This window comes from Hypanus sabinus, chromosome 8 (genome assembly GCF_030144855.1).
Source record: "Hypanus sabinus isolate sHypSab1 chromosome 8, sHypSab1.hap1, whole genome shotgun sequence".
Taxonomy (NCBI): domain Eukaryota; kingdom Metazoa; phylum Chordata; class Chondrichthyes; order Myliobatiformes; family Dasyatidae; genus Hypanus; species Hypanus sabinus.
Window position 1 is genome coordinate 123129618 of NC_082713.1, and position 23755 is coordinate 123153372.

At 43.0% G+C, this 23755-nt stretch overlaps 1 protein-coding gene across 1 annotated transcript in view; it reads left to right on the forward strand.

Moving 5' to 3' along the window:
• The first annotated feature begins 7528 nt into the window (after positions 1-7528).
• LOC132397667 (wee1-like protein kinase 2-A) overlaps positions 7529-23755 on the forward strand; it is a 33032-nt gene continuing 16805 nt past the window's right edge. Inside the window, exons 1-4 of the mRNA XM_059976435.1 lie at positions 7529-7846; positions 12883-13103; positions 18214-18268; positions 22240-22409. Coding sequence (XP_059832418.1) covers positions 7529-7846; positions 12883-13103; positions 18214-18268; positions 22240-22409 — 764 coding nt within the window. The remainder of the gene's footprint in view (positions 7847-12882; positions 13104-18213; positions 18269-22239; positions 22410-23755) is intronic.

Sequence of the window (23755 nt, forward strand, 5' to 3'; positions counted from 1 at the left end):
CTGAGTAAATTAAGATTTTTCCTTTTGGAGCTAAGGAGAATGAAAAATGTCTCGATCGAAGTGAACAGCCAGCACCTTTTTCCCAGGTCAGAAATGGCTAATACATGAGGGCATAATTTTAAGGTGACTGGAGAAAAGTACAGGGGATAATGTCAAAGATGTAAGTACATGAAACACACTGGTGATAGAGGCAGATACATTAGGGGCATTTAAGAAACTTCGATTGGCAAATGAATGGTAGATAAATGGAGGCCTATGTGAGAGGAAAGGGTTAGATTGATCTTTAGAGCAGATTAAAAGGTTGTCACAACATTGTGGGCTGTATCTAAAAAAAACAATCTGTTTTTTCATAAAATCACAAAAATCTTGGTGTTTTAATAATATTGAATTAAATCTCCATCTGTAAATCGATTCCTCCTTATCCATCATTATCATTGTCATTATCAAGGGGGAATGATCTGACAATATTCTTGCTTTATATTCCATATTTTTCACTCTGTCTTGAATATTCGCTGATAGTAAGAAAAAATCTATCCTTGAATAAGTTTTATGTCTATTTGAATAAAACAAATAATCTTTTTCTCTTGGGTTAATTCTTCTCCATATATCAATCAAATTTAAATCTTTCATCAATGATAGAGTTAATTTTGCTACTTTTGGATTTGTAACAACCTTTGTTGACCTGTCTAAAACTGGGTCTAGACAAAAGTTAAAGTCTCCACCTATTAATATTTTATCATGTGCATCAGCCAAATTCAAAAAAGCTTCTTCTATAAATTTTATATCGTTTTCATTTGGTGCATAAACATTCATAAGAGTCCATAGTTCTGAAAAGATTTGGCAATGTATAATTACATATCTTTCTGCAGAATCAATTACTACATTTTGTCTTTTAATTGGTAAAGTTTTGTTGACCAAAATTGTAACTCCCCTCGCTTTTGAATTAAATGAAGCTGCTATAACACTTCCAACCCAATCTCTCTTTAATTTCTGATGTTCTATCTCTGTTAAATGTGTTTCTTGTATAAAAGGTATATCTATTTTCATTTTCTTAATGTATGTTAAAATTCCTTTTCTTTTCACTGGTCCATTAAGCCCAGTAACATTAAAACTTAAAAAATTCAGGTAATTAGTCATTATTTTTAACGGGGTTACTCCAGTCTATAATAATACATAATATTTCAACTCTCATAGTACCTTGGGGAATTATTTAAAAATTCTCCATGTTGCAATGTGTCTCCCCTCTGATCATCCAGGCAAAGAAAGAAAGATAAAAGAAAAATAGATTATAAAGGAAAAAAACAAAAAAAACCCTGCTGATGGTGTGAAGGAGAAAAAACACAACGTTACCCCCCTCCGTTGTGCGGGTCATGGCAAACGCCATGATTACACACATGAATCCCATAGTGATCAATCCGAAGTTCCTCCAGCTCCCCCGTAACATGAAAAAAGTATATATAAGAGAAGAAAAACTAATATCACTACTCTCGATTAATATTTCTCAAATTTTTACATTTCTTCCCCTGTATCATATAATTAAAATATATTTAAATACTCTTCTGTCCTTAATGTCCATCAACTCACTTCTGTGTCCCTGTCTTCATCTTTAATCTGTTTCACTTTTAAATCTTTACTGTGTCTAGCGAATATTTGGGAGTTATTGTGCAAACTCCTCTGCATCCCGATGGAGTAGAGAGCAAATTTGTAAATCTGGCAGGAGTAAAGGCTGTTGGGAATGGTGAGGGTGGAGTGCTGTGAGAGGGGTGTGGGACAGGTGGCAGAGAAGGAGTGCCATTGGGGGTGGGTGGCACAGGTACAGTCACACCCAGCCCTGAGAGTCCAGGGAAAGTCATTTGATTCCAAACAGTTGGGGTACTGATCATTACATCATGTCTGTCTAGTGCTTCCTGCTCCCTTCCCTCTTCCTTCCCCTTTCCCTGCTTCCTTCCCACCCTCAGTCCACAATACACCCATATCAAAACCAGGTTTATTATCACTCATATAGGAAATGAAATTTGTTTTTTTTTTGCGGCAACAAAACACAGCAATACATAAATGACTATAGTACTGTGCAAATATCTTAGAGCACTACGGCGCAGAAGCAGGACCCTTTGGGTCCTGTATATAGGAGACTAAGTCATTTGCACAGAATTGTATATTGAGTGATAGGATAGGTTTGAGGGGCAGTGTGGCCTCCCCACTCCTATTTCTTCGGCTCTTTTGAAGGGCACTTGGAGCTGGAGGCATAGTTGGGGCAAAGGTACCAACCGGCTTTGAGTTATAGGGAGACATTAAATAGATAAGGAATTTATTCCCCAGAATGCAGGAGAATGGGGATAGGTTTTATAAAGCTTTACAAAATTATGAGGGGTATAGACAGAATGAATGTATACAGGCATTTCCCCCTGAGGTTAGGTGACATTAGAACTGCAGGTCATAAGTTTAGGGTGAAAGGTGAACTATTTAAAGGGATTTCGAGTAGGAACACTTTCATCCTGTGGGTGGTGAGTGTATGGAACAAGCTGCCAGTGGATGTGAGCTTGATTGCGACACTGAAGAGAAATTTGGAAGAGGTTTGGAGATTATGGTCTGGGTGCAGGTCCAGGGGACTAGGCAGAAAAACAGGTTGATACGGACTGGGATGACCAAAGGGTCCTGCTTCTGTGCCGTAGTGTTCTATTACTCTCAGAGATGACTGGGAAACAGGAAACGAAAATGCTCAGTGGTCATGTAATGACGATAGAGTTGCCTGTAGTGGAAAAAGTGAGCAAGAAAAAAAAGTGAGGTAGTGTTCATGGGTCTCCATCTATTCAGAAATTTGATTGGAGAGAGGAAGAAGCTGTTTCTTAACCATTGAATGTGAGTCTTCAGGCTCCTGTACATCCTTTTGGATGGTGGTAATGAGTGGAGGGCATTTCCTGGGTGGTGAATATTTTGTTTCAGTATTCACTACAGAAAAGGATCTTGGCAATTGTAGGGGTAACTTGCAGTGGACTGATAAGTTTGAGCATATAAATATTAAGGAAGGGGATGTGCTGGAGCTTTTGGAAAGCATTACATTGGATAAGTCATCGGGACTGGACGGGATGTACCCTAGGCTCCTGTGGGAAGTGAGGGAGGAGATTGCTGAGCATCTGGTGATAATCTTTGCTTCATCAATGGGGACAGGAGAGATTCCGGAGGATTGGAGGGTTGTGGATGTTGTTCCCTTATTCACGAAAGGGAGTAGAGATAGCCCAGGAAATTATAGACCAGTGTGTCTTACTTCAGTGGTTGGTAAGTTGATGGAGAAGATCTTGAGAGGCAGGATTTATGAACATTTGGAGAGGCATAATATGATTAGGAATAGTCAGCATGGCTTTGTCAAGGCAGGTCATGCCTTATGAGCCTGACTGAATTTTTTGAGGATCTGATTAAACACATTGATGAAGGTTGAGCAGTGGATTTAACGTATATGGATTTCAGCAAGGCATTTGATGAGGTACTCCATGCAAGGCTTACTGAGAAAGTAAGGAGGCATGGGATCCACAGGGACAGTGATTTGTGGATCCAGAACTGGCTTGCTCACAGAAGGTAAAGAGTGGTTGTAGTCGGGTCATATTCTGCATGGAAGTCGGTGACCAGTGGTGTGCCTCAGGGATCTGTTCTGGGACCCTTACTCTTTGTGATTTTTATAAATGACCTGGATGAGGAAGTGGAGGGATGAGTTAGTAAATTTGCTGATGACACAAAGGTTGGGGGTGTTGTGGATCGTGTGGAGGGCTGTCAGAGGTTACAGCGGGACATTGATAGGATGCAAAACTGGGCTAAGAAGTGGAAGATGGAGTTCAACCCAGGTAAGTGTGAGATAGGTCAAATATGATGGCAGAATTTAGTATTAATAGCAAGACCCTTGACAGTGTGGAGGATCAGAGGGATCTTGGGGTCCAGATCCATAGGACACTCAAAGCTGCTGCGCAAGTTGACTCTGTGGTTAAGAAGGCATCTAATACATTGGCCTTCATCAATCATGGGATTAAGTTTAAGAGCTAAGAGGTAACATTGCAGCTTTATAGGACCCTGGTCAGACCCCACTTGGAGTACTGTGCTCAGATCTGGTCACCTCACTACAGGAAGGACATGGAAACCATAGAAAGGGTGCAGGGGAGATTTACAAGGATGTTGCCTGGATTGGGAAGCATACCTAATGAGAATAGGTTGAGTGAACTCGGTCTTTTCTCCTTGGAGCAACAGAGGATGAGAGGTGACCTGATGGAGGTGTACAAGATAATGAAAGGCATTGATCGTGTAGATAATCAGAGTCTTTTTGCCAGGGCTGAAATGGCTAGCACGAGAGGGCACAGTTTTAAGGTTCTTGGAAGTAGGTACAGAGGAGATGTCAGGGGTAAGTTGTTTTTTTTTACGCAGAGAATGGTGAGTGCGTGGAATGGGCTGCCGGCAGCAGTGGAGGTGGAAACGATAGGGTCTTTTAAGAGACTCCTGGATGGCTTCATGGAGCTTAGAAGAATAGAGGGCTATGGGTAAAGTAGTTCTAAGGTAAGGATATGTTCGGCACAGCTTTGTGGGCTGAAGGGCCTGTATTGTGCTGTAGGTTTTCTATGTTAATTATGGATGCCACCTTTTTGAAGCACTGCCTTTGAAGATGTCCTCAGTGGTGGGAAGCCTAGTGCCCAAGAGCTTTTGTGGCTCAGTCAGGGTGGATCATGGTGCAAAATATCCACAGAGCCGTCTGCCCAGCCAATGTTGTCACAAGGTTTGGTAACACAGTAAACCGTGCAGACTGAAGGGGGCACATGGTATTCATTAGGGGAATATGTGAGTCCAGCTGGACCTTGGAAAGATCAATCAGAGCTTTTCTAAATGGCCAACCTCCGGAAGAGCAGATGACCCTACATCCAGACCGATGATACACAAAATAATTTGAAAGCAAAGGTTGATACTATGTCCATTTTGCATTCCTGGGTGTTACTATTACAGGAGATCTGGCCTGGACCCAGCATGTAAGTGAACTCATTTCAAAGAAAGCATGGCAGCATCTTTAATTCCTTAAGGCTCTGGGGAGATTCAGCATGATGTCTAAAACTTTGATAAACTTCCGTAGATGTCTAGTAGATAGTGCATTGACTGGCTGCATCACAGCCTGGTATATAAACACTAATGCCTTTGAAAGGAAAATTCTACGAAAGGTAGTGGATTTGGCCTAGTACATCATGGGTAAAACCTGCCAACCATTGAGCACATCTACATGAAACACTGTCGTAGGAAAACAGCATCCATCATCAGAGATCCCTACCACCCAGGCCATGCTCTTTTCACGCTGCTGCCATCAGGTAGAAGGTACAAGAACCTCAGGACTTGCACCACCAGGTTCAAGAACAGTTAATAGCCCACAACCATCAGGCTCTTGAACAAAAGGGGATAATTTGTGAAGAACAAGAATTTCAGGTTGTATATTGTATACATTCTCTAATATTAAATGGAACTATTGAACTACACTCACTTGCCCATCCATTGAGATATTACCACAATCAAAGATTTCACTTTAAGGACTCTTTATCTTGTTATTTCATGTTCTTGCTATTTATTTTTATATGTATTTGTGCAGTTTGTTGTCTTTGCACTCCGGGTGATCTTTCGTTATCCTGTTATAGTTGCTATTCTATAGATTTGCTGAGACTGCCCACAGAAAAATAAATCTCAGAATTGTATATGGTGACATATATGTACCTCAATAATAAAATTTATGTTGTACTTTTTTGGATCCAGGACTGGCTTCTTCAGCCATATGGGGACCCACCAATCGACAACACCTTAGGAGAACATCCTACACAACTCGAGTGACCGCAGTATACCTCTATCTGGTCTCCTTGCATCCTTCTTAGCTCCAAAGAGAAAAAAGCTGTTTACCAGCTCAGCTAACCTTCCTTTGAGAGTAAAAGAGGAGGAGTGATTCAGATGAGGTGGGCAACAATTTGAACTGTTGTCATCACCACTGCTCCAAAGGTCCAACACATATAAAACAAAATGATCTAAATGCTCAGCAGGTGAGGCAGCATCTGTGGAGACAGAAATATAGTTAATGTTTCAGGTCAATGACCTTTCATCAGAACTAGGGGACGTTAGATATTGAACATATTGTAAGCTGTAGAGAAGGCAAAAGGATGGAGAAGATGTCTGCAATTACGTGAATGGGTTGCGAGTTGAGAAAAGGTGAAGTAATCCCGAGGAGATGGATGAAAATAGAAAGGTTAAAAAAATTCAGTAAAGGGTTGTGAAATACAAAACACTGCAGATGCTGAAAGTCTGACATAAAATAGAATACTGGAAAGACTCAGGTCAAGCAGCATCTGTGGAGAGAGAAAAAACAGAGCTAACATTAGAGTTTGATGACCTTCTATCAGAACTGGCCAGTTCTGGTTGTCCATAACTGTTGAATTTCCAGAAAGTCAAGTCTGTTGCAGCACTTACCTAGGCAGAAGGTGAGGAGCAGTTCCCTAATCTTACGCTGGAGTGTGTTGGAACAGTACAAAGATGCCAGTGGGAGTAGGGTGGGGAATTGACGTGAGAGGCAAATGAAAGTTCAGGGTCATCCTTGAGAACTAACCCTACACACAGGTTCAGGAGAATGGCATTTGGCCTGTTCTTCAGCCCACATTTGGGGTACTTGCTTGCACAAGAGTCTCATTCAGGAATAAATCATGTACTGAGGATCTCCAAGTGGGGAGAAAAATATGAATAAAGACCAAAATTGTTGGATATATCTGGAAAGAGAAATGGACTTAATGTCTCAAGCCACAAGATCGTCTGTCAGAACTGATGGGGTGGAGGGATGAGTATAATGAGGGAGTGAGCTCAAACAAAGGTAATTTCAAATTGCAGAGAGGGTGAGGACCAGTGGTGTATGAGGTCCAGCCAGGCAGTAGGCTGGGATTAAATTGGGGGTTGCTGGGCAGGGTGTGTCCAAGGGCCGGATGGGCCTATTCTGTGCTGTGTCTCAACAAATAACTAAACGATGTAAAGCACAAACTAAAAAAGGGCAAAAATAAAGTGAGATTAAAAGCTGCAGAAAAATCCATCTAGTGATGAAAGAGAAGTTACGAGTGGTGCTTCACAAGGAGGGGTAAATAATATTCACACTTCAAAGAAAGGGCGTTTTTTTGTACAATAGAAGACTGTAAGTTTGTTGGCTAATGGTCAGGTGATTTTAATGCCCGCAGTACTTCGAGGCGAAACATATTCGTGCGTCAACGACTCCACTCTACCCCTCACCCTACCCTCGTGCACTTAACTAGGAACAGGCGGTAAAATCAGCACGGCCCAACCTTTTGTCAGGCGTGACCCAATCAGGGCTTGGGTAGAAAGGCGTGATTTGGCGACAGCGAGGCCAACTCTCAAGAGTGAGTGAGTGGAGGGATCAGGCCAAGGGCTAGCGGCTTGGTTTGCGTGCCGCTGAGGGATATCAGGAAGGGTCGGTGTCGCCCGCTTGCAACCAGCCTTCCTCCGGCCGAGTGGTCACCCCGTGCCTAAGATGAGCCGCCTGCCCCTCAGTGCCATCGCCCAGAAGCTCCAGTTCTCCAGCGATGAGGAAGAGGAGGTCGGAGCCAAGTTCTGCGACAACCTCCGTGTCCAACCAAGAGACGCCGCGTCGCCGGCGCCCAGCGGGGAATGCGACTCGCCCTTCAGCCGCTTCCCGGTCTGCGCTCGGCTAGCTGTCCCGTCCGGGAGGAAGAGGTCGCCGCGGAGCCCCGGGGTCGGTCTGGCCGCGACAAGCGAGCGTCCCGAGTCACCCGTTCATTGCATGAACTGGAGGAAACTGCGACTCTGTGATACTCCCTACACTCCCAAAGTAGGTGGAATATCTGTCCATTCCTGCTCCTTCCAATGCTTCATCATTCTGGAAACTACTTGCGAGTTAAGTCAGGTACATACTGTCAGGTGTGGAAGGGAGGCACGGTATGTCACAGGCGTCAAACAGAACCTTGGTGATTGTGGCAACATACAAGACCCTGTTGAAGGGTCTCAGCCCGAAGCGTCGACCATAGACCTTTCGCTTGGCCTGCTGAGTTCCTCCAGCATTTTGTGTGTCTTTCTTGATTTCCAGCACCTGATTTTCTCTTGTTTGTGCTTGTGATTGTGGAATTCGTTGCTAAAGATGGACATGGAGGCTGAGTCCTTGGGTGTATTTAAAGCAGAGGTTTATCTTTCTTAATCTTTGGCAGCCTTTCTAATTATGGGGAGATGGCAGGAAAATAAGGTTGAGAGGGACAATAAATCCACCAGGATCTAGACTTGATGGGCTGAGTGCTGCTCCAGTGGCTTATTGTCACAATTACTCCATACTGTGAACAGAAAAATGCAATCCAAGTCTATGGTAGTGACATTTTGGGATCCATAGTGTTCCATTGCTAAGGTAGATTTGAGGTTGTATAGATTGATTTAAGAACATGATGCTTATGGAGGAAAAAGTCTGTTCCTGAACCTTTCAGTGTCGGACTTTAGGCTTTTGAACCTCCTTCTGAATGGTAGTTGAGAAGATGGTATGGTCTGGATGGTGGAGGTCCTAGGTATTGATTCTGCCTTCTTGAATGTGCTTTAGTGAGAGGGCATTGTATATAATCTGTGCCTTTCTTTGAAATGAGTTGTACCATGATACAGTGAACAGCACACTGTTCATACAGATCAAAATTAGTATATGGAGGTAGAACAAAGTACAACAGGTCCAAAGAAAATGCAGCTAAATAGTAAAGTGGAGGTAAGTGTCCATCTTATCATTCAAGAGTCTGTTAACAGTTGGATAGAAGCTGTTCTTAAGCCTGCTGGTGTGGCTAGTGCTTTCTGGCTGGTAATTCTTCTTCTCTCCCCCCCCCCCCCCCCCAAATCATTTACTGTTGTAAATCTGGACTAAAGTGAATGAAAACTGGCAACTGCAGATGCTGGAATCTGGAGCAAAATGTTGGAGGAACAGGGTGAGATGTGGAGTGTTCACTTCCCTCCATAGATGCTGCCTGACCTGAATTCTTCTAGCATGTTGCTGAAATGAACTGCTGTTTCTCCGGTCTGTTCCTCATTTTAAAAACTCCTCCACTCTGACTCAAGTTGTTCACTTGAACTAAAGTGTAATGACTCCCAAGTTTCTTTCTTCAAGAGTGATTCCTGTCTTTGCTTGTGTATGGTGCCCTTTTTAATAAAGCAGAAAGACAGACCCTTGTCAGTCAGAAATATCTGAGCCTGAAAAGTGAGCAGATTTGGAGTTCTAGAACACTACAGGCCCTTCAGCCCATGATGTGCTAACTTTAAACCTACTCTAAGATTGATCTAACCCTTCGCTTCTACATAACCCTGAATTTTTCTATCATTCATGTACCTAAAGGTTTCATAAATGCCTTCTTCTGCCATCACCCCTGGTGACATGTTCTATCTACTTACCACTCTGCCTTCTGCCATTTCTCCCCTTTGGGACTCTTTAGCTGTTCACTTGACACGCTTCTAGTCACCTTGTCACCTTTCTAGTCACCTTTTAATGCGTACTTTAGATCTGTCTTCACCAGGGAGGACACAAGCAACCTCCCAGATGTATGGATGGGCCAGGGTCATAAGATATCAGAGGAATTGAGACAGATTGACATTAGGAAAGAAACTGTGATGAGTAGACTGGTAGGACTGAAGGCTAATAAATCCCCGGGTCCAGATGGTCTGCATCCGAGGGTTCTAAAAGAGGTGGCTCAGGAAATTGCGGATGCATTGGTAATCATTTTCCAATGTTCCTTAGATTCAGGATCAGTTCCTGAAGATTGGAGAGTGGCTAATGTTGTCCCACTTTTCAAGAAGGGAGGGAAGGAGAAAACGGAGAACTATCGCCCTGTTAGCCTAACGTCAGTCGTGGGGAAGATGCTTGAGTCCATTATTAAGGACGAAATAGTGGCACATCTTGATGGCAGAAATAGGATTAGGCCGAGCCAGCATGGATTTACCAAGGGCAAATCATGCTTGACTAATCTGTTGGAGTTTTTTGAGGGTGTAACAAGGATGTTAGACGAGGGTAAGCCAGTAGATGTTGTGTACCTAGATTTTCAGAAGGCATTCGATAAGGTGCCACATAGGAGATTGGTGAGTAAAATCAGAGCTCATGGCATTGGGGGCAGGGTTTCAACATGGATAGAAAACAGGTTGGCAGATAGAAAGCAAAGGTAGCAGTGAATGGGTGTTTCTCGGACTGGCTGGAGGTGACTAGTGGGGTACCACAGGGCTCAGTATTGGGACCACAGCTCTTTACGATTTATGTCAACGATTTAGATGAGGGCATTGAAAACTATATCAGCAAGTTTGCTGACGATACTAAACTGGGTGGCAGTGTGACATGCGAAGAGGACGTTAGGAGAATACAGGGAGACTTGGATAGGCTGGGTGAGTGGGCAGATACTTGGCAGATGTCATTCAATGTGAATAAATGTGAAGTTAACCACTTTGGAAGCAGGAACAAGAGGGCAGAGTATTGTCTGAATGGTGTAGAGTTAGGTAAGGGAGAACTGCAAAGAGACCTAGGAGTCCTAGTTCACCAGTCAATGAAGGTGAATGAGCAAGTGCAACAGGCAGTGAAGAGGGCAAATGGAATGTTGGCCTTTGTTACAAGGGGAATTGAATACAAGAGCAAGGATGTTCTTTTGCATTTGTACAGGGCCCTGGTGAGACCACACCTGGAATATTGTGTACAGTTTTGGTCTCCAGGTTTAAGGAAGGACATTCTGGCAATTGAGGAAGTGCAGCGTAGATTCACTAGGTTGATTCCTGGGATGGCAGGGCTGTCTTACGCAGAGAGATTGGAGAGATTGGGCTTGTACACGCTGGAATTGAGGAGATTGAGAGGGGATCTGATTGAAATGTTTAAGATAATTAAAGGATTTGATAGGATTGAGGCAGGAAATATGTTCCAGATGTTGGGAGAGTCCAGTACCAGAGGGCATGGATTGAGAATAAGAGGTCAGTTATTTAAAACAGAGTTGGGGAAGAGCTTCTTCTCCCAGAGAGTTGTGGAGGTGTGGAATGCACTGCCTCAGAAGACGGTGGAGGCCAATTCTCTGGATGCTTTCAAGAAGGAGCTGGATAGATATCTGATGGATAGGGGAATCCAGGGACTGGGTATTGATAGTGAATGATCAGCCATGATCTCAGAATGGTGGTGCAGACTCGAGGGGCTGAATGGTCTACTTCTGCACCTATTGTCTATTGTACACTTCTATCAAGTCATTTGTCTTCCTCCTTTCAGAAGTGAAAAGTCCTAGCTTGCTCAAACTGTCCTCTCTAATCCAGGCCGCATCCTGTTAAATCTCTGCAATCTCTCTAAAGTTTCTACGTTTGTACATCTCCCTTGTGCTGGGAATGCTCAGACAGCACTTATGGAGGGAGACTGAAGATTTTCTGTCTGGTAGCAGCTTGCCTAGTGTTAATAATGAAACTGCTTGTTCATTGAGGGACGTTGTCTTTGGGTCTGAGCCAGCATCTCATTGTCTATCCGTGGTTGTCTTGGAGATGGGGCTGAGCTGCCTTCTCTCACTGCTGCCACCCTTCTAGTATGATCACCCCCACAAAGCTGATAGAGGGTGGTCCAGGATTTTAACAGTGGTGGAGGGACGGTGAGTATGTACATACAATCGTTAGTCTACTGTAACATTTGTATTGCTCTCTACAGAGCTTCTTTTCCAGCAGGAAGCCCAACCTAAAAGATAGGTGATTTATAAATTATGTTGAATGATGCAAGCAGCCTATTTCTAATCAAGGAGTGGATAAGTTTAAGCATCTCCTGGTCTCTTGTTGCCCAATCAAATGGTATTTAACCCTCTCCCAGGGATCACATGTGCCTTGCTCATTCCCCATCTAACTCCATCACTGATCCCGCCATGTTGTGCCTAGGATAAATAAATCTACAGAGTGGTGGATAAGGTGTGGGCTATCACAAAGAGCTCCCCAACATTGAGTGTATTTACAAGGTGTGCTGTCACAAGAAAGCAGCATCTGTCGAGGGCCCTCACCAACTAGGCCATGCTCTCCTCTCACTACCACCATCAGGTAGGATGTGCAGAAGCTTTGGATCCTACACAGCAGGTGCAAGATGTCATTGCCCTACAATAGGGCTCCTGAACCAGCTTGGATAACTTCATTCACCACAACTCTCAACTGACTCCTCAATCTATTGGCTCGCTTTCAAGGACTCTACAACTAGTATCTCATTTTTTAAATTTGCACATTGATTGTCAATATTTATAGTGTTAATGTTCTGTTGTATTTATTTTACTGAAATGCCTGCTGAGAATGAATCTTAGAGCTGTATACAGTAAGTAATTTAATAAATTTGCTTTGACTTTGTGCAGCTTTCTCTATGATTATATCTTTTTCCAGGTCTGCTGCCTCCTGATGTCAGATACAGATGACAGGTTGGCTTTCAGTAGTGGTCTAAACTAGCTTCTGCCCTCCCCAAGCAAATCAGAGTGCCATTCCCTTCATCTCATTAGTGTCTTAGTTCCTGGATCTGAATTCGTCATTACCTAATCTGTGATCTCTACTTTTGCTAACTATGCTCTTTGTGCTCACCTCTTTGTAATGCCAAAGGTCTGCTTGTTATCTGTCTTGTTCATTGTCTCAGGAATACCTTGTTTGCAATTTGATATCGAAGTGCTTCATGAGCACCTTTTCCTTTCACATTACTTGTGAAGAAATAGTTTTTGGTCCTGCCTTTTTTCCTACCTTCCATCTTTGAAATGTTTAAATTGCAGAATGATTTAAAATAACATTAACTATTACCCTGGGTATCTTATTTTAAGTCTCTCGGTGAGACTTTTCATTGTTCTTCCTTTGAATCTAATAGTCACGATTTTTTTTTTGTTCCAGAGCCTGTTTTCCAAAGCTGGGCAGATCTCAACTGCCAATAAAGGTCCTATCTCACGGATTTGCCAACCCTTGGGCTTTGCTGCCAGCTCTGAGCCCCACTGGGTTCCAACAGTGAATGTGAACCCCTTCACGCCAACCCTGTACCACGAGCTGGGCCTTGCACACAGCACGAAGAATGAGAGAACAGGAAAGAGGCGGAAGAGAGTTGAAGAAAGAGGCAGGTAAAAATCAATGTGCTGTAGTGAGAGGGCATTGCATAAAATTGGTGCCTTTCTCTGAAGCAAGCTGTACCATGATTCAGTGAACAGCTTGTCTTGCACACTGATCATACAGATCAGAATTATTACAGTGTATAGAGGTCAAACAAAGTAGAGTACAACAGGTCCAACGAAAATGCAGCTAAATAGTAAAGTGCTGTTAATCAGTTGGATTGTGAGGGTAAATGTCCATCTTATTATTCAGGAGTCTGAAAACAGTGGGATAGAAGCTGTTATCCCAAGTGGGATAACAGTGGGATAGAAGCTGTTCTTGAGCCTGCTGGTGTGTGCTTTTGTAACTTGTGCCCAATGGGGAAAGCGAGAATGACTGAGCTATTCCACTGGCTTTTAATGAACTAAATGGGAAGGATGAGTAAATGTTGTCCTTTATGTGTGGAATGTCTTCACGTGAGTTGGTGTTGAGCTGTGGATGTTGCAGTGGAAGTGGATGGGTTGTATTGCAGTGTTCTGGATATTGGACTTTCTAAAAATGGAGGCAGAAACTATGCTGTAAAACCCTAAAGCAGAACTGAAGCCACACAAGTGTTTGTAATAACTTTTTAATGTTTTTGAATAATTTTTGAAACTAATTTTCTGTCTGTTCTGGACAGATTTTAAAATGCTCTGCAGTGAGCATGGTCGATGTTACAGGAGTTCTCAAGTAGTGTCTAAGCCCTCTTCAGGAAGAATGTTGAAGGGTGCAGAAGAGATGAATGAGGGTCAGACTTTCAGTTACAAAGATGAGATAGACTGGAGCACTTTTTCCTTGAAGCATAAGAACTTGAGTGTTTCTTAGAGGTGTGCAAAATCAGGAGGGGCATGAATAAGTTGGATGGTCAGTTTTTCCAGGGTCAGGGAGTCTAAAATTAGAGCATGTAGATGTGAAGGGGAAAGATTCAAGAGACCTGTGGGGCTCTCATTTTTAAGAGGGTAGTAGGCAGGGGGGAGTTATCATAGTGGATACAATTATAATATAAATTGCTTTTGGACAGAAACATAAATAGAAAAAGTTTGCAGGGAAATGAGACTAGCTTAGATAAACACCTTGGTTGATGTGGGCAAGTTAGCTGTAGGAACTGTTTCTATGAAGTATGACCATATCTAAAATTGACTTGCAAGATATTGGTAGGACGACAAAGTGGAGAAAAATCTGCAAAATTCTCCTGTCCATGTAGTCACAGAACTACCACACAGAAATGAGCCTTTCAGCCATTATTATTCTGCCTAATCTCATCAACCTGGACCATAGCCATCCATGCCTCTATTACATAGTTATCAAAACTTCCCTTAATGTTAAAATCAAATCTGCATTCACCATTCTGAGCGAAGAACTACCTCAGTCTCCTTAAACATTTCGCTCCTTGCTTTGGCAATATCTGATCTGTGCTCCTCCATTCCTGGCCTATTTTTAGCTGATTTGCTCCACTTTTCTTTTGGCTGGGGCTTCTTCCTAAATTTCTGCCCTTTTATCTCGTGGCTTTTTATCGTCTTGCTTTGCCTATTTGCTCCAATAACTTGAATGGTTGTATCAATAGCACAAATGCGGAGCTTCTACAGTTGCTGGAATCTGTCCCCCTTCTTCCAGTCCTAATGAACTGTCTTGGACTGAAATACTGACTGTTTATTCCCCTTCATAGATGCCTTCTGAGTTGCTGTGTTCCTTCAGCATTTTGTGTACGTTGCTTGGTAGTTTCTTCAAATTTGTGTACTTTTAGTTTTGCTAAGACCTGATTAGTTTTCAATTTGGATGTTGAGCACTACATCTTGGAAGTAACACTCCTGTATTAGGGATGCAATGCAGACTTTTACTATGACTCAAGGTTAAGTAGCAAAATGAATCCATGGGATGGTCCAGAATTCTACATTCCCTGGAAGGTTCACTTGCCTGACGTTTTTGTATTTTGAAAGATTAAGTTTATTTTGGCTGAAATATCTGGAGTATCAGACAAGGAACATTTGGAAATTACTTGCATCATACAGAGATGTGCCTGGACTAAAGAGCCCGTCTTTATGAGGAAAGATTAAGTGAGCTAGAGCCTTTCTCCAAGGAGTCGAGGAGGATGGGATCTCTCTTGATAAGTGACTAAGATGAGGAGGGGCATAGATCAAGTGAACAACCGTACACTACTCCCTTCTCTTCCCCCCCCCCCCCCCGGGGGGGGGGGGCAGAAATGGCTAATATGAGGAGGCATAATTTTAAGGTGTTTGGAGAAAAGTGCAGAGGGATGTCAGAAGTAGGTTTTTTAGGGGTGAGTGCATGGAACATGCTGTCGGGTAGTAGTAGAGGTAGATACATGGGGGACATTTAAGACTTTCCTAGATCAGCCTGTGGATGATGGAAAAATGGAGGGCTATGTGAGAGGGAAGGGTTATATTCATCGCAAAGTAGGTTACAATGCTGGCACAGTGTTGGGGGGGGGGGGCAAAAGATGTGTATTATGCGGTAATGTTCTACATTCTAATTGTAGTCACAAACTCCAGCAAAAGGCAGTGATTGGTAGCTTGTTTAAATGGAAGATGTGCTAGTAAGGGGAATTGGGGTTTGAGTTATGGTGCAGATCTGTTGTGATGGCATTGAAGAATGAATAAGATTTGAATGTAGCTGGGTGCTGATGGTGAGTTGTGAAAACATGGGTAAAAATCTCCAGAGATGGAATTAGAATAAATCAACTGCAACACACACAATTCTGGAGGAATTCAGCAGGTCAGGCAGCATTCATGGAGGGGAATAAACAATTGCCATTAAAGGCCAAGACCCTTCATCAGGACTGGGAAGGAAGAGAAAGGAGCTAGAATAAGGAGGTTGGGGGAGGGAGCATACAAGCTTGCAGATGATGAGTGAAACCAGATGGGGCGGGGAAGGTGGGTGGGAGGAGGTGATGAGTGGAAGAGTATAAAGGGCTGAAGAAGGAATCTGATGGAGGACAGTGGACCATGGAAAAGAGGAGGAGGGGACCAGGACAGTGATGGGAAGTAAGAAAGTAGGAGGATAATCAGAATGTGAAATGGAAAAGGGGAAGGGTGGGAACACAATGGAATGATTCAGAAGTCCATGTTCATGCCATTAGGTTGGAGGCTACCCAGATTGGATATGAAGTGCTGCTCTTCCAACCTGAGTTTGGCCTCAAGGCAGTAGAGGCCATGGACAGTCATGTCAGGATGGGATTGGGAAGTTCAATTGAAATGAGTGGCCACTAGGACATCCTGGTTGTGGCAACAGGCAGAGCAAAGGTGTGAAAGTAATGTTGAGGTAACATTCACAATGCTGGAGGAAGTTTGGTAGGTCTTGCAGCACCTGTGACAAGGAATAAAGTGCATCAGACTGAGACTTCAACAGCTTATGCCTCTCCATAGATGCTTCCTGACCTGAGTTCCTCCAGTGCTTTTGTGTGTACATTTCCAGCATCTGCAGTCTCTTGTGTTTATAACCTAATAGTGATTCTGTTTCTTGTTTAAAATCTGGTGCTGCTCTCTCCTCATTCACTCCCACCCCTGCCGCCATACATCCGGAACAATCAAACTGCAGACTGAGCGTTCAGTACAACACTGAAAGACGTGGTCAGTCAGATGGGGATGGAGCTAATCTATAACATAGTCTGTATGTGCACAATGAGGCCTCCTGCTGTAACTGGGATTAATGCCTCTGGATTTGGCTCCAGCTTAGGTGCAGCTTAAGACAAATGCTGTTTGGTCCAAAATTTCTTTCATTTTTGGATCAACCTAATCTTCAGTCTTGTAGCTTTGATTGTCTTCACCCAAAAATGAGTTGTTACTCATCCTTATGAGTATTGCACTATGATTAGTGAAAATTGAAATCTTGATCCTGATTTTAATTCTCAAAAGTGCCATGTCCCTGAGAGTTAATGCTTGGTGTACTTTGAAGATATTTTTTGTGTGTGTGTGTGCTCTCTCGCTCTCAAGCCAAGGAGGTTGAGAGGTGCCTTGACAGGTGTATATGACAATAAAGGGCAGGGGTTGAGTGGATAGCCAGAGTAGAAATGGCTAATACAATGGGCATAATTTTGAGGTGATTGGAGAGAAATATAGGGAGGATGTCAGTGTTTTTAGTGACTGGTGGGTGTGTGGAAAGCTTGCTAGTGGTGGTGGTAGAGGCAGATATATTAAGGACGTTTTGGAAACCCTTGAGTAGGCATATGGATGAAGTGAATGGTTAAATCAATCTTGGAGTAGGTTAAAAGGTTGGCACAATATGGCCTGTACTGTGCTGTTCTTAAGGCTTGGATACATCAGATTTTGGGAAGGCACCTGAGTGTTCCTAGCAAGACCATTGTTTCATGCCTTTCAGGGTGCTGGTAAGCCCCAAATTTTGTTAGTCTTTCTGGCAAAGGTACTATTGTGGATGCAGTTCCAAGGTTTGGATCTGGTGATGTACTTCCAAGTCGGGAGGGTGTGTAACTTGGACAACCTATAAGCAGTGGTGTACCCATGTGCCTGACACTCCTCTTGGTAGAGGAGAATGAGTTGAGATTTGCTTTTGGAACCAAGGAGACTAAAGCTGCTGTGGACTCTGTTTGTAGGCTCTGGAGCTCCAGTGTGTTCCTGGTGGAGGGAATGGATGTTTTTGGTGTTGGCCAAAATACCAATGGGCTGCTTTGTCCTGGATGTCAAGTTTGGGTGTTGGAGCTGCATACATTCTCTTGACATGTTCCTTGTAGATGTTGGACAGGTTTCTGGGGATGAATGGTCTCTGACCTCCCATAGCTGCTGTACTTGTCATCCGATCAGGCATAGAAGACGGGCAGAGTGGAGTAACATTCTGATGCACCTGTGGGCTAGTATCACTTTGGCTTGATGGCAGACTGGGCCCTACTCTAGTTTAAAATTCTCGCATCTACTCCACCTAAAAGCCGGGTATTGCTGGCACTCTCTCCTCGTGTCTCGGTTGCAGTGAAGGGATTGGCACAGTGTGCTCTTTAGAGACGGGTCACCTTTGGACTGAGAAGACAGCAGGTTCCTTGCTCAATCTGTTTTTTTCCCTTTAGTTTCAGAAAATATAATTCTGTCACCTAATGTAGTTAGCACATGTCTAATTTTCCTACCTTTTTCATGGTAGGAAACGTGCTGAGATGATGGATGAAGACAATGAAGAGTTTTTGTGGCCATCAGAGGTGAGAAAGATCGAGCTTGGGACACTAGATCACTGAGTCGAGCCAAATGCTGCATTAGACTGCCTGTCTGCTCTACAATAGACCAGTTCATCTGGGATTGTTGCAATTGACTTGGTATCTAGTAGCTGGTAAAGGTAGGGGAAAGAGTGGTGGCAAGATATGGAGGGGTAAATCAGTTGTTTTTGCATGCAATTTCTATTGAGTATCTTGGAATTGAATTAATCCACACCTGCCTGAGATGGCCTATAACAAGGTTTGACTACCCAAGGAGGTCAATTGCCATGTTCTAAAACAGACCCAAGTTTGTATCATGTCTACTTGGCTGAGATCTGATTCCATCATCCTTTTCATTGTGCCTTTCTGGTTTATGAAGGTACTTTTGCTGCTTTGATGCCTGCTCAAAATAGAAACCACTAGATGAACAATCAGTCGAACAGATGGTGTCTGCAGGAGTTACCCTTGTCTTGTACGTACCACTTTAATTTTTGATTCCCACCTCCATTCAGGCCTTTGTCTGCAGCCTCCTTTATCTCAGTAAGGCCTAACATAAACTGAACAACTGGTTTTCCAACCCAAAGTGGACATTGAATTCTCCAGCTTTGGGTAAATTACTGTCTCTGCATTTCCATTTTTCACACTTCTCCATTTCTCTATAAAATGTTTCATTTACAGTCTGTGTACACGCTCTTTTTCACTAGACTGCTTCACCAATTTCTTGTCTAATGTATCCCTTCATCTCCAGGTTCTGGTTTGTCAACTTAACTTCCCCCACCCCCTGTTCTCAGGAAGGGTCTTTGACCTGAAATGTTGAATTGGTTTCTCCTCCCAGTAGCTGCTTGACTGACTGGGACTTCTGTAACTTTAGTTTTTGATTCTAGTATCTGTAGTTTCCTTTTCTGTTTGGTTGTGAATGCAGCTAAGTTGAGAGTGGAGTTTTCTACAGCTGGATTTGATATTGCTGCTATATCATAAACTCAACTCTTGAAAGATTGGGAGTACCTTGCCTTTGTCTGCCACAACAAGTGGGATTTCTGAGTAGCCACCCATTTTAATTCTATATCCCAGTCCCACTTGTCCATCCATAGCTCTGTTGTCATGATGAGGCTGCTGTCAGGTGGAAGGAGCAATTCTATACATTATGTCTGGGCAGTTTCTAACCCAGTGGCATAAACATTGATTTCTCTAACTTCTGTTAATTTTGTTCGCCTTCTCCATTCCCAATTCTGGCTCCCCTCTTAGTCCTTGTCTTAGCTGCCCATCACCTCCCTCTGGTTTCCCTCCTCCCTTTCTGTCATTGTCCACTTTACTCCTATCAGATTCCTCCTTCAACCTCCATTAGTTTCTAACAGTGGAATGCAAATTCACGGTAATCTCCAATACTAGACAATTAAAATGTTTAAGATTAAAATTGAAGACAGCAGGTCTTCAGCACCATTCCCCTGTTTTACATATCTCCCCCCTCACTGGTGTAATGTTCAGTGTCCTCACTGAGTTTGCTTTGCAGACTTGCCTTTAGTGGACTCTTCACGTTCCATGTGTTTTTGGTCACAACTTTTCTGCCACTTGCATGCTTTGATCATGTTGCTTTGGCATGGAGCTGGCTGTGTGGCTGAGGCCTGCAGTCATTGACAGTGTTAAACTCAACAGACAGGGTGGCTGTCACTCCTGGACTGTTTTCAGGGACTTGGTGCTATTTGCTCACTTTTTGCTGCTTGTGCAACTTGTTTTGCCCTACATTGGTGCTTGATGTTTCTTTTAATGGGTTCCATGATGTTTCTTTGTTCCTTGCCTGCCTGCAGGAGGACATGTCTTAGGGTTGTATACTGTAAACGTGCTTTGATAAATATACTTTAACCTGTTCTGGTCTAAATACCCTAGCTGCCACCACCAACAGTAGTTGCAACTCAGTTAAGTATGAGCTTGGAAAGAGGAAGCAGCTGGGGAGAAACTCCTCTTAGAGGAACAGACACACTCCACACAGACTACATCAGAGGTCAGGAGTGAGGCAGGGGTTTGCCTGTGCTGTTTAGTGGCAACTCTACCTGCTGTGCTGCAGTTGTGCGTTGGCGTTTGTGGCTCGGAGTACATCTGTTTCTGTTTGGTTGATCTTTGAGTTTACTTCTAACTGCAGATCCCCAAGTTAAACAATTGCAGGCTTTGGTTAAGTCCCAGCTCAAAATTGGTTGAAGCAGTGGGTCATTTGATGTATCGGACCTTGGGCAACTGGGTTTGGAGTTGACTGCAGTTTAAAACTGAGGTTCTATTGGTCTATCTGTCGAACATGTAACTGAGGGAAATGCAGATGGATGTATATACTATGTGAAAGTTTGGGTGCATACAGTATACTATATATAGCACCTTGTATATAGACTTTTGCACAGTATTGAAGTAATTTTGTATATTGCACAATTCTGCAAAAAACAAATTTCATGACATGGTGATCAACCTGAATCTGATCACTCTATTGGGGACAGGGAGAAAGGAACCATTGTTGGGGGAAGGGAGTAGGAAGCACCAGAGATGTTCTGTGTAATGACCAATAAACCAATTGCTTGGAATCAAATGATCTTGTCCAGTGTGTTGGGGTTAGAGGTGTCACCACCTGCCTTCTCTGCCACCTGTCCACACCCCTCCCACGGAGCTCTACCCTCACCATTCCCAACCTCCTCTGCTCCTGCTAGACTTGCAAAATTGCTCTCTGCTCCACATTAGCAAATGCAGTAAGTGCAAAGCAAAGCTGTAGGCACCCTAGCTATACACTTGTTTTGCCACTCCACCATAAATCATTTGATTCAAACTTCACATGTTATTCCAATACAGTCCAACACTGAGCAGAATCGCAAACAACCAGTTGAATTTTGCCTGATAATCATGACTATGCCAATGTTTAGGTATTCTTCTGCTATCCTTTAATTGTTGTAGCTTTTGTATTAAGATTGTAACAAGCTTTAAATGGGTTTCTTTTCCTTCCTGGACCCTAAACACATTCAATTTCTCCATATTCCTGGTTGTTGCCCTTCAATTGTCTGTTCTGCTGGACTGTCAATCGGAGGAGCCTTCTTTAAAGGAACACGTTCTGGGAATAGGCATGGGTAGATATATGGTTCCGAATACTGCAAGGATATTGTGAAACACGACCTGATAAAGGAACTGAGGACTGATGTGTTAATGCTGAATGCCAGGTGAAGTGAGTAACAAAACTTGGACATCAGCTGGGTTTGCGAATACTTTCTAGGGCTTTTCTGGAATACTTAAAGTATTCCAGAAATGGTGGACTATGTCACCCCACCATTGTGTGTGTGTCAAATATCCAATTAGCCAATTGTGGCAGAAACTGTCTTTAAAAGCATGCAGACATGGACAAAAGGTTCAGTTGCTCAGATTGAACATCAGAGTAGGGAAAGAGATGTGACTTACGTGACCTTGACCGTGCAATGATTGCTGGTGCCAAATGGAATTCGAGTATTTCAGAAACTGTTGACCTCCTGGAATTTTCACACACACAAGTTTCTAGAGTTTATGGAGAATAGTGCGATTAACAAAATATCTTGTGAGCTGTTCTGTGGGCGAAAACACCTTCTTAATAAAGAGGATGATGGCAAAAGTGGTTGAAGCTGACAGGAAGGCAACAGTAACTGAAATAACCACAGGTTCTAACAGTGTGCTAAAAAGCATCTCTGAATGCACAACATGTTGAACCTTGAAGTAGATGGTTTCGGCAGCGGAAAACAAGAACATGCATTCAGTGGCCACAATGTACATAAAGTGGCCACTGATTGTATACTATATAACAAATCTACTTTAACATTTGAAGATCTGATATTCATACCATTTTAAATTAAACATTGTTGTTTTCATAATCCTCAATTCCTTGCTAAACTCTAAAAGCAATTGTTTTTTCCCTACACTGTAGCTACAAAGAGGAATTGGAAGTTATTTTCCAGGGATAATCCTTGTGTTTCTCCCCTTAGAAGCTCAACATCCTTGAGAACATGGGTTCCCGCTACGCAACAGAATTTTATGAGTTGGAGAAGATTGGAAGTGGAGAATTTGGGGCGGTGTTTAAATGTGTGAAGAGACTAGATGGCTGCCTATATGCCATTAAACGGCTGAAGAGACCATTGTCTGGCTCAGTGGATGAGTGAGTGTCAACTCTCATAAATGATGAATAACCAGGCCAGTTGTCGTTGTTGCCTGAACTGACAGCAGCACGTACTCGCACATCCGCATCATGATGGTTAGCTGTCATTGGCTTTGAGATCTGATTCTTTAGGCCCCATTTTTTTTTAAAGTGTGCTGGCATTGTGGGGGTGGGGGGGAGAAGATTTGAGAATTATCCCAGGAACAAAAGGGTTGATGTATGAGAAGTATTTATTGGCCCTCTGCCTTGTGGACTTTACAGGTTGGGGGGGGGGGGGGTTCTCATTGAAACCTATTGAAAAGTCTAGATAGTGGAGGTGGAGCGGATGTTTCTGTAGAACACTAGAGCAGAGTGCAGACCTTTCAGTCAGTGATATGTCAACCTTTTAACCTATTTAATTAAAATTAACTCTTCCTTTTTGTATCAACCATCTTCATATCTAAGAGCTTCTTAAATATCCCTAATGAATTTGCCTCTGCCACCAGTGTGGCAGCGTGTTCCATGCATCCAACAAATTTAAAAAAAAACACTATTTCTTTTCCTTCCTTCCCCTCCTCCCCCCCCCCCCCCATGCTTCAATTTCCTTAAAATTATGCTCATGAATTGGCCACTGCCTCCTTAGGGAAAGGGTTTGGCAGTCTACTTGAGCAGCACATTTTGTCATTGTATACCTCTCTATCAAATTTATTACCACTTTCTCAAACTAGAAGTCCTAGTTTGTTCAACCTCTTCTCATAAGATATGCCCTCCAATCCAGGCTGCATCCTGGTAAATCTCCTCTTGGAACAGAGTTGGGGAGGAATTACTTTAGCCAGGGGGTGGTGAATTTGTGGAATTCACTGCCCCAGATAACTGGATGCCAAGTCATTGGGTATATTTAAAATGGAGGTTGATGGGTTATTGATAAGGGCATCAAAGATTAAGAGGAGAAGGTAGGAGAATGGGTTGAGAAGGATAATAGAGGGATTATTGAATGGCAGAATGGATTCTGGACTGAATGGCTTAGTTCTACTATAATTTTATGGTCTTGTGATTGGAGGAATGTCACAAGTGGATTTTGACATGGAATGCTGCCAAGAATGGTGGTAGAGGTAGATGCACTGGGGACATAAGAAACCTTTTTGCCCATAGTTGAATCTTGAGTGAGTTAAAAGGTTGGCACAACATTGTGGCTGAAGAGCTTGTACTGTTCAATGTTTTATATTCTATGTACCTTGGGAAGCTCTGTCAGTTTAGTTCTTTGTAATAGTGCAGAATACTAAACCTGCTGAACTGTAGTTAATATCACTAACTTGGATAACTGGAGAAATAAAATTAAGTGTAGTGCTTGAGACATAATGCTAGTT